The sequence below is a fragment of the Triticum urartu genome, chromosome 2A (genome assembly GCF_056163025.1).
Source record: "Triticum urartu cultivar PI428250 chromosome 2A, HENAU_Tu73, whole genome shotgun sequence".
Classification (NCBI taxonomy): Eukaryota; Viridiplantae; Streptophyta; class Magnoliopsida; order Poales; family Poaceae; genus Triticum; species Triticum urartu.
Genome location: NC_141874.1, coordinates 209,891,771 through 209,902,678, shown reverse-complemented (window position 1 = coordinate 209,902,678; position 10,908 = coordinate 209,891,771). Strand labels below are relative to the sequence as shown.

General features: G+C 42.8%; 1 protein-coding gene across 1 annotated transcript; it reads left to right on the top strand.

Moving 5' to 3' along the window:
- Positions 1–5,880: 5,880 nt before the first annotated feature.
- On the top strand, positions 5,881–10,815 carry LOC125536806 (putative pyruvate, phosphate dikinase regulatory protein, chloroplastic). Its single transcript, XM_048700073.2, has 4 exons — positions 5,881–6,685; positions 8,220–8,856; positions 8,934–9,030; positions 10,416–10,815. The coding sequence occupies exons 1-4, from the start codon at positions 6,143–6,145 to the stop codon at positions 10,501–10,503; spliced, it is 1,365 nt and encodes a 454-aa protein (XP_048556030.1). The 5' UTR covers positions 5,881–6,142; the 3' UTR covers positions 10,504–10,815.
- Positions 10,816–10,908: the final 93 nt, after the last annotated feature.

The following is a 10,908-nucleotide window of genomic DNA, read 5'->3' as shown; positions in this document are numbered from 1 at the left end:
TTCCTGTGGTCCAGCCCCACACTTACACACTAGTTACAACAAATTGCAGAAGAAATCTAGTAAGGGTTTTTGATTTCTGGAATGTAATCTGTCCTGGAATATCAATGTCAAAAAGATGGACCTGCATTCATGAAAAGTTTTGTTGTGACATAAAAAACCAAGAAAGAAGCACCTTAGGAATAATAATGTTTAGTGTCGAAGAAACAAAATGCACAAGGCGTAAGTTAACTAATCAAATGTTCTAAATAAAGGTAAGTTCAAGTTGTAAAAACACAGAAGTTCGGTGTTTTGAAAAAACATCAAATGAACATGTAGAAAGACAAATTACACAGAAGCAAAAATCTTGTAAGTTCACGTTAAACACATACTGAAGTTCTACCACTGTTTGAAGTATGCAAACATGTTACAAAAAAAGTAAGTAAGGTATGCATGCATATTTGGGAATAATCCCATAGTTGCCACAGAACAAACTAAAACCCAAATTAGAAAATTGAAAATTAAAAATTAAAAAAAAAATAGAGCGCGATGTTGCACCACCTTGCAATGTGGAAATCAGGAAGTTCAATCACTGGTACCATAGAAGTCCAACTACTACCACAGAATGTGGATGAACCAAAAAACTAGTCCCGAAGACAGAATAAATATAAAAAGGATGATTTGTGTATCTATGGACCAGCTTCACATTTACGTATATGTGTACTCTTAAAAACAAAGAAACAAACACAAAATTTTTATAACAACACCAACCGAACAGATCGTATTGCAGCATCACCCAAAAAACATGAATTAAAACAAGGGAAGTTCGAGCACAAAAGGTGCAGAAGTCCAACTCTGTAACACAGACAGTAGAATCACTGAAAAATACGCATTATCGAATTTGGTTTTCAGATTTAATCACTTGGGTGACTACACCTTCTCAGTCCACGACCTCAAACGATATCCTATTGCGCCCTGACATCAAAACGATAAATCAACCAAGCTGTCTCATTGAAGAACCAAAACCAACACGGGCCGACACGAGATCCAATCGCCCAATTTCAGGGGTGTATTCGCCTGCCCGATCAAATTAACAACGCATGAACGATCCAATCTCACTACTGCAATCAAATCTGCCCTCTACATTCAAATAAAAATAACAAATCCACAGAAGCCGTGGAACCACTCCCGCGGACGAAGAACACAGAGCCCGAAATCAAATCCGTTGAAATTAACGACAAATTGTCCACGAAACTCGTACTTACACCAAATTCCCATCATGTTGGAGGTTCTAGAACATCCAGTGAATGCATTAAACTTATAAACAGACACAAGTTCATCCGCCCCGAGAGTGAATCCGCCAAAATGCAAAATTACGAATCAAAATGAGCATTTAGATGCAGGTATGAGTATCTGGATTACAGTCATATCCCAGACAACACTACCGACCGGAATAATTCGCGGGGGAAGCCACGGTTGCGAAGATAGCCCGAAGGTCGGGTTCGTAGAGAGGGAAGTTCAGGCGCGTTACACGGGAAGTTCAGGTTGTGATTAGAATATTATTTTGATCCCGTGATCAGAATAGCTGTTATCATCCACATATACAGAATGGAAAGCGTATATACACACATTGAACAGAACATATAAGAACGGAAAACAGAGTACACACATTGAAACAAAACGATACTATGATTGCTATGAATACATAGTTATCCACATCGAAACGACTCAACAAAGTAAAACGCGTCCATGAGACCATGACCAGCAGCCCTTGCCTATGGTAGCTCTTGGCTCTGCCTGAACTCGTGCAGGCTTTCGTCCAAGCGGTCGACACACTCGTGGTACATCTGGAGCGTGATTTCGAGCTCCAAGTTGGCTATTTCATCGGAGATCACCAGCTCGAGGATGCGACGGCCATGTTCCTCTACTGCACCCAGGTGGACACCTGGGCCAAGGAGGCGGTTGAGCCTACCGACCAGCGCGTTGGCATCGAGCGGGCCACGGACAAGGCGAACGACACGACCCATGTGAACGGTGCGGCAGGCGTCCAATGCAAGTACGGTGCGGCCGACCTCAGGCGCAAGTATGGCACAAAGGGCCTCTGCCCACTCCTGACGAGGAATGGGGGTACTGACGAGATGTGTACCCAGCTGCGACGTCGTTTCAATAACCTCCAAATTATGAGAATTAATAACAAGGCGATTGCAACCCGCACGTTGCGCTAGTGAAAGACCGAATCTGAGAGCCCAAGCTTCCGCTGTTAGAGCATCGACGCAATGATCAATTTTCCAAGTACCCCTACAATAAAATTCCCTTTATCGTTCCTCAGGACAGCCTCAACCGTACCTTTAAGAAGACCATGATCAAAAGAAGCATCAACATTAAGTTTCACAAATCCCATCGGGGGACGAATCCAACCCTCTCTTTTCATAGAAGCCCTTGAACTAGAAGCAACAACATAATTAGCCGTAAGAGCTTGTATCCCTATTGAAATATGTTTTGCATCTTGAATTCTCTCCTTGTGCACTAATTTACGTCTTTCCCACCACAAATACCAAGACGTAATGGCAATCATCTCCCAAATATTCTGGAACCCCATAAGAGATAAATCTTGGTCAGGCATGTGCAACAAAAAACCGAGGACCGCCTCTGCAGCACGATCAACTTCACAAGCTTGAGCAATGATCTTATCTAAGCCAAGCCTTCTCCAGACCTCTTTTGCCTTTTGGCACTGAAACAATCGGTGCTTTGTGTCTTCTAAACCAGAAGCACAAAAGGGCATAAAGGTGAAACTTTCATGTGTCTATTAGTAAGCGTAACACGACATGGAAGAGTACCATGTAGCGTCCGCCAAATAAAAAAATTCAGCTTCGCTGGACAAGATAAATTCCAAATCTTACACCAAATTGGATTAAAGTTTGTTCAACCCATTCCATTAGTACGACGAAGCTTCCTTCCATGTTGATAATCCCACTCAACAAAATATGCAGATTGAACAGAAAAAATCCCACTCTTAGTATAACTCCAGGCAACAAAATCTGACATATCAAACAGAGGCAGAGGGATAGCAAGGACCCACTGTGAATCAATGGGCCACAAGATCTGTCTGATGAGATCCTCATCCCACCTGTTCAAAGAGGGGTTAATGAAATCCGACACTTTTGATAACAAATGTTGCCCCTTTGGAGTGATGACTTTTCCGTTAGCACAATTAGGGATCCAAGCATCTTCCCAAATGTCAATTTTCTGACCATTTCCAACTCACCAAATATAGCCATGTTTTAAGGTATAACCCCCGTCATAATACTTTGCCATGTGAAGGATGATCCTTTTTTAACTTTGCGTTCAATAAATCTCCATCAAGGAAATACTTAGCTCGCAAAATGGTGGCACACAAGGAATCTGAGTTCTCAAGGAGACGCCAAGCTTGTTTAGCCAGCATCGCCAAATTAAAACAATGAATGTCACGAAAGCCCATTCCGCCTTGGCTTTTCAGGACACATTTTTCACCACGCCATCCAATGCATCCTTCTCTGGTTGTCGTCATCACCCCACCGAAAATGCGACATCTCGTCAGTTATTCCTTTACAATTTTTTTAGGAATTTTAAAGACCGACATAGCATAAGTTGGGATAGCTTGAACAACAGACTTGAGAAGAACTTCCTTGCCTCTAGTGGATAAGAGTTTTTCTTTCCATCCGCTAATTCTCATAATAATGCGATCAATCAGATATTGAAAACAATCAGTCTTATCTAACCCCACATGCGCAGGCAGGCCCAGATACTTATCATTGAGAGCTTCGATCATGATATTCAAAATTGAGCAAATTTGTTCTCTAATGTCCCCACTCGTATTTGGGCTAAAAAATATGCTAGATTTTTCAATGCTCACCATTTGTCCAGACGCAACACAATATAAGTCCAAAATTGATTTAACTGTCTCCGCATTTTGTTGATTAGCTTTCATGAGGATCAATGAGTCATCCGCAAAAAGGAGATTTGTGATAGTAGGGTCCTCTCTGCAAACCTTGACTCCCGAAATATTCCCAATCTCCTCCGCATGCGCCAAGAGAGCAGTAAGGCCCTCCATGCATAATAAGAAAAGGTAGGGAGATAATGGATCACCTTGTCTTAAGCCTCTTGTAGGCTTGAAACTTTCAGTTTCTCCATCATTAATCCGTTCCATATACTCAACAGTAGAGACACATTTCATAATAAGATTTACCCATCTCTCCTGGAAACCGAGTTTCAACATAATTCCCTTCAAAAAAGGCCATTCGAATCGATCGTAAGCTTTGTGCATACCAAGCTTGATAGCGCATAAACCCTCTTTTCCCACCCTCTTATTTTCAATAGTATGAAAGCTCTCATAAGCCACTAAAACATTGCTTGTAATTATTCTACCAGGCACAAAAGCACTTTCGGTCGGGCTGATAATATCAGGCAGTAAAACCTTCAAACGCGCCGACGACATTTTGGAGATAATTTTGTTTACCACATTGCAAAGACTGATAGGTCTAAACCGGGTTACCTTCTCGGGTGAGTTGACCTTGGGAATCAACACAATCGCAATATCATTCCAACCCGATGGAATTGTGCAAGTATTCACTACTTGCAAGACCTCATCCACCAAATCATCCCCTAGCATGGACCAAAATCTTTTATAAAAAATAGCATGAAGACCATCTGGCCCCGGAGCCTTTAAATCGCCAATATCAAAAAGAGCCTTACGAACATCATCAGCAGTATAAGGGGCAAGCAAGGCATTATTCATCTCAGTAGTCACTCTACTCCGGACAAGAGACAAAACTTCCTGATTTGGGTATAAAACCTCCGATGTAAAAAGATTGGAGAAATAACCCATAATATGTTCCTTCAGATCATTTCCTTGTTGCCAAACAGCAGTATCATCCAGAAGTCTTCTAATATTGTTCCTTTTTTTCCTGGCCATTGCAGCATTGTGAAGAAACGAAGTATTACGGTCCCCATGTAGCAGCCAGTTCGCTCAACCTCTCTGTAACCAAAAAAAATTCTCTTGGTCCAAAAGATTTCCAATGAGTACTAGAATTTTCTTTTGCCTTGAGCGAGATTCACCACTAACAGGACCACGTTTCAGCCTCTCTAGTTCTTTTTTAAAACTTATTTATTCTCCTCTTTGGTCCTTTCAAAGTAATTTGGTCCCAAGAATGTAAATCATCATGCACCGCTCTAGTCCGTGTTGCGAGAGAGGGACCAATACCCGCCAACTTTGCTTTTTCCTAAGCAGTCTTCACAATCTCCTCAACAGTATCTTCTTTCAGCCATTTTGCTTCAAATTGTCTCACACGACCATTCCGACGATTAAACAAGTTACTAGCAAAATAATCTGTGTCAAGAATTAAAGGACGATGGTCGAGATAATGCCATTCAACCTTATCATAAGCCTCCATCATGTCAAGTTTCACTGCACACACCGCATTCCCTCCTGTCTTTTCTCTTCATTGCATACACACTCATGCGCAATTAACACATTGTCAGTGATCAAGCGTCTAGGGATAAATGCACTATGTTCTTCCCCTATAACTTCATCAAGACAACTCCTTATCCGATTTGCAATAGCTTTAGATGCGATCTTGTACATAACCGGACATAAAGATATTGGACGATACTGTGAAATCTTTTAGGGAAATCTCACTTTGGGGATCAAAGCAACCCCTTCTCTTGATGCTCACTAGAACCATCGTAAGCGCCTCCTAGTGTATGCTCTATGATGGTTGCTACCATGTATTTTTCACCCCTCTATCAATGGAAATGATACGCATCCTGCGTATTCGCAAAAAAATTGTATTCCTGCTTGTATTCAGGAGGTTGTGAACGCTGAAGTTGTAATGTTAAAAGAAAACGCTATGTTTTTTAGCAAAAAAAAAACGCTAATGTATGAGCCAGACTTGATCTAGTAGTAGAAAAGAAAAAAAGACCAACAATCTCTGCACCAAAAGTCCAAATCAGCTGGCGGCAGACATGGCATCAGCCCGTTGTCTTTCGCAGACCGAACCAAACCTGGAGCCATGCCAAACACCACCGCGTCAGTCGTCACGGCACGCAAAAACGTTGCGAAAAACGAACCCAATTCCTCTCGGTCACACGTCGCACGCTGCTCAGTGTTCTAGGTGTATCGCCTGATCCCATGATGAGCGCCAAGCTCGGCGCGGCGACGCCGTCCGTGCTCCTCCCGCCCTCCCCTCGGCCCCACGGCCTCCGCCCCTCCCCCACCGCCGCCTCATGCCTCCCCGACACCGCCACCGGCCCGCCTCTAAGCGCGGGACCGGACCAAGAGCTCTCTGGCGCGCCCGGGCAAGAGGAGGCGGCGGTCTCCTCCGCCTCCCAGCCGCGCTCGCGCGCGAGCTCGCAGCTGAGCCGCTGGTCCCGCGCGCGCGCGCTCCGGTCCGGGCGGAGGCTGGAGCTGCCGGCCATGCGGGCGACCGCGGCGCTCTCGGTGCGGACCAAGTCGCCGCCGTCATCCGAGGAAGAGGCCGCGGCGACGGAGGAGGAGGACGATGATGGTGACGAGGTGGTCGGGGTCGGGAGCGAGGCAGCGGGGAACTCGATCTACATGGTGTCGGACGGGACGGGTTCGACGTTGGAGCACTCGGTGAATGCCGTGCTCGGGCAATTCGAGCACTGCCTCGTGGACCGACGCTGCGCCACAAGCACCCACCTATTCTCGGGGGTAAACATCCGTCATTTTCGCTGCCCTTTATTACCTCAATTCGTGACATTGGATTTGATCCCCGCGCTCCAGTGCGATGTCTGGTTTACGAAATGCCTGTAGTCTCGCTAGAAATTCGGGATTTCGGTTTCCTACTGATTACTGTACCGTCGTAAGGCTGCCCGTAACGGGAGTATCATACATAGTATCATGCATGTTAACTAAGCAATTTTGATGAGGTGGCATAGTATTAAATGAAGAAAGAGAGACTTGAGTATCATATCATATTAAATGATGTGCTACTTTGTGTCATGCATGGCAATAAATATAGTCCTCTATGATACCAACATTTGATACTATGCATTACGGATGTAGTATCATAGACTAGTATCATATGCATGATACTAGTATATGATACTCCCCATTACAACCAGCCTGAGTAGTTGCTTTGCCAGATGTTTCTACTTTTCAATATAACGGGGTAAGTGTGAGAATTTACATCAGTAAATTTGTGTGAAGAGTTCAAGTTTAGAGATGAAATCGAACATTTTATGGGCATACCAGGGCAGCCCTGCAACTTTGCTTTGTGGTTAATTTCATAATTTGTGCACCGAAATTATCTCTTTTCAGACGAATTACTGTAATACCTGTAGCTTGTATTCCCCTGTGGCTTGCTATGCAATGTCAGAGTGGTTTAATTGGGGATACTTTGGTTCATTTTACATTTAAGGTTTGCCTCTGAACTTCAGTGCTGGGGGATTATTTGGGTTAGCATGACACTATCATGCACTCCATCTGTAAAGAAATATAAGAGCGTTTAGATCACTCACAGAAACGCTCTTATATTTCTTTACAGAGGGAGTATTTGAGCATGAAAGCTACAATATCAATCTTACTCTGCAAAAGTTGGTATTGCCCATGAAATACGCTAATACTAAGAAGAAAAGTCGCATATGTTCCAATGGAGGAAAAATCCCTCACAGAAACTTCGGATGAATTACGCAATAGATCTTTTTGACATTTTAAGAAATAAAACGGACCGTGCAGTTGAATAAGGCTGAATGTTCATGTGCAAATTGAGAATTGTACAGTTGCTTCATGCATATCTATATGTTCTATTTGTGCAAATTGATATTCGCCGCACTTTACACCAGGTAGATGGTCTGACATGGTCAAAATATTGCCAGTTGGCCATACTATTTTGTTTTACGTGTTTGCTTGGATTGGTTCATTTTATTGAACAAAATCAGTCAGTTGATTGTAGTCATGAGTCTTTCTGGGGTAGCGACTCGGAAAAGGTCGAGCCTGCAGTTGCAACTAGTCGCGAGTCGACACTAAGTTGAGTCGACATTTTTTTGCGACTCATCGACTAGTCGACGACTAGTCGTGACTAGTCGCGCGACTCGAAAACCATGATTGTAGTCTTTGTTCAGAAACTGTTATTTGACACTATTCACCCAAGCTTAGCACAAGCATGGGCTAAGAAAAAGTTAACTGCACATCACTTGTCGGAAGTAATCAGCATCTCTTACACATTGCTTCTAATTTTCTTTAGATTGATGACATGGATAACCTTATTGAGATAGTAAGGCAAGCAGCAAAAGAAGGAGCATTGCTTCTATATACCCTTGCCGATCCTTCAATGGCTGAGGCAACTAAGAAGGCTTGTGATTTATGGGGTGTTCCATCCACCGATGTTCTTCGTCCTACTATTGATGCCATAGCTTCTCATATTGGTGTTGCTCCATCTGGGATTTCACGAAGCTCTGCTAGCCGAAAGGGTCAACTTTCTGAGGATTACTTCCAACGAATTGAAGCGATTGATTTTACAATCAAACAAGATGATGGTGCTCAGCCACAGAACCTTGCCCGTGCACACATTGTGCTTGTTGGTGTTTCACGTACTGGGAAAACACCATTGTCAATTTATCTAGCACAAAAAGGGTACAAAGTGGCAAACGTCCCAATTGTGATGGGTATTGATCTTCCAAAGGCCCTATTTGAGATCGACCAGGATAAGATCTTTGGGTTAACGATAAACCCCGTGGTTCTTCAGGCAATCAGAAAGACGAGAGCAAGCACTCTAGGATTTCATGGGCAGAAGAGCAATTATGCTGAAATGGAGCATGTGAGGCAGGAGCTCGACCATGCAAATCAAATTTTTGTTCGGCACCCAACATGGCCAGTGATCCGTAAGATCAGTTTCATCGTCTTTTATGGAGAGCTAATTTGTTTTTTCTCATGTTATAACCATATATTTTTCGTGCAGAGGTCACTGGAAAAGCCGTAGAGGAAACAGCTGCTGTCATTGTTAGAATATATCATGACAGGAAACAGAAGTGCTCCATGCCACGCATATCAAAACGGTACTAGCACCATGTTCTATCTATTCTACCGCGCCTTGTAAAGTATGTGTGCATTGATAAGCGCCATGTCAGCAGTACCTTAGCTGACCATGTTATTATTAGCTCTTACCATCCTGCTTTCTGTGACCACTGACCACCTTCTAGGTGGCTTCTGTATCTGAAAGATAACGCGTTCACAGTATAGCGCAGCAGGAAATAAATGTATAATTCGTTCTCTAGTTTTTTGTTCCTTAAATTATTTTCAGTTATTGAACTATTTAGTTTGTTAAGTAAATTGTAGGTTGAACTGAGATTGTTAGAAAAATGAAAATCAGAGTAATACATTTCTTGCATAGAACTAGGATTCTCCGTGGGTATAAAATGGTTAGATGTGGACCACAATGTCCTTTATCCTCCTGAAAAAGCTCTGCATAGACAGGGTGCATGGGACATCACAACGATTTGTCCTCCTAAGCTTGATCACTCATTTGCGCAAGGATGTGTTCACTCTTAGATTCGATAGGAAGACCATCTAAAAGCAATTTCAGTAACAACATCATGCACTAGCACTACTTTTACTCTTTTCTTGTGATCTTTCTTTACTTTGTTTATTTATTTATTTATGAGTTGTTCAAATTTGATAACCCTTGTTTTTTGGAAGTATGCTGCCTTCTACTTTGTGGTTGCCTTTTGAACTACTTATCTTATCTTATGGATTTGTGGCTGAAAGTAGACAATAAATATCTGGTGAGATGTGCTTCAACCAAAATGTAGCTTCTCTGCCAGACCAGGGCCACCTTGAGCCAGACCTGTGGTAACAGAAGTCTGGTTGAGCTGATCAGGAGTCTGGCTATTTGGTAGCCGCAGCAGCTTAAGGGCTGACTAAAAGACTAATCAGATAATCATTGTTTGGTACTTGATATCCTGTTTCTTTTTTATACAAAGTGAAGATAAATTTGGAAGGCGCTACTTTCAATTGACGAATAGTCCTTACACAATCCTTGTTTAAAACGAGACCAGCCAGTACTAGCCCTTGGCGGCATATTTTGATAGGAGGAGCAATCACGAGCACACTGCGCAGAGTCCGGGACTCGAACACGGGTGGGCTGCGAGTGCACACACACACTGCTAGCCAACGAGTGACGCTCGGTTCTCACATAATCATTGTTTTTGTTCTTGTTATCTTGTTTCTGTTTGGTACTACAAAGTTAAATTGAATTTTTAAGATAGTCTCTTACGTCAATAAATTGCCTCTTGCTCTCTTTGTATCGTGCAAAATGGTTTCAAGCTGTCCAACTACATGTTTTCTTTCTGAAATATCCTGGATATGCTCCAAGATGTTTTCATAGCATCACGACTATGTGTTGAAATGAATATCTCAAGGAATATGCTTTGTGTTCTTGCAGGGTGGCTCCAATTCGAGTCTATGATTCTCTGTCAGAGAAGGTCAACACTCCTGTTGAACCTGAAAAAGTATTGGCCATGGACGTATGAACGTGTTCTGCTTCTGCAGCAGCGAGGCGAAATCAGAAACTATAGAGCCTAGTAGCCTACTATTCGGTACTTGTTGTGTGTCCCAACTCCGCGGTTAGACTAGAGTCATTGTGGATAGAAGGTAAGAGCGGCCATGTTAAAACTGCTCTTCTTTTAAATAATCATAGCCTGTGCTGTCATGTGTTGGTTGTTCATTGGTTTAGTTTTCCTTTCAAGTCAAGCACTCATGTCATGTACAACCTCTTCTAGAAATGACCCAGGCAAAGACAATTATTCCAAAAACACCAGTGTATATTTGTGTATGCTTATGTTTGCAGTATGTGTAAGAGAGAAAACCCTATCGCAGTCGCACCAAAGCTACTTGTATTCTTTCTTTTGAGCAATGAGAACAGAAAAAAGGGGGGA

Coding starts and splice junctions, on each gene's coding strand:
- LOC125536806 (XM_048700073.2), top strand. CDS start 6,143: ATGATGAGCGCCAAGCTCGGCGCGGCGACGCCGTCCGTGCTCCTCCCG. Junction 8,857..8,933: donor CCCAACATGGCCAGTGATCC/GTAAGATCAGTT, acceptor TTTTTCGTGCAG/AGGTCACTGGAAAAGCCGTA. Junction 9,031..10,415: donor ATGCCACGCATATCAAAACG/GTACTAGCACCA, acceptor GTGTTCTTGCAG/GGTGGCTCCAATTCGAGTCT.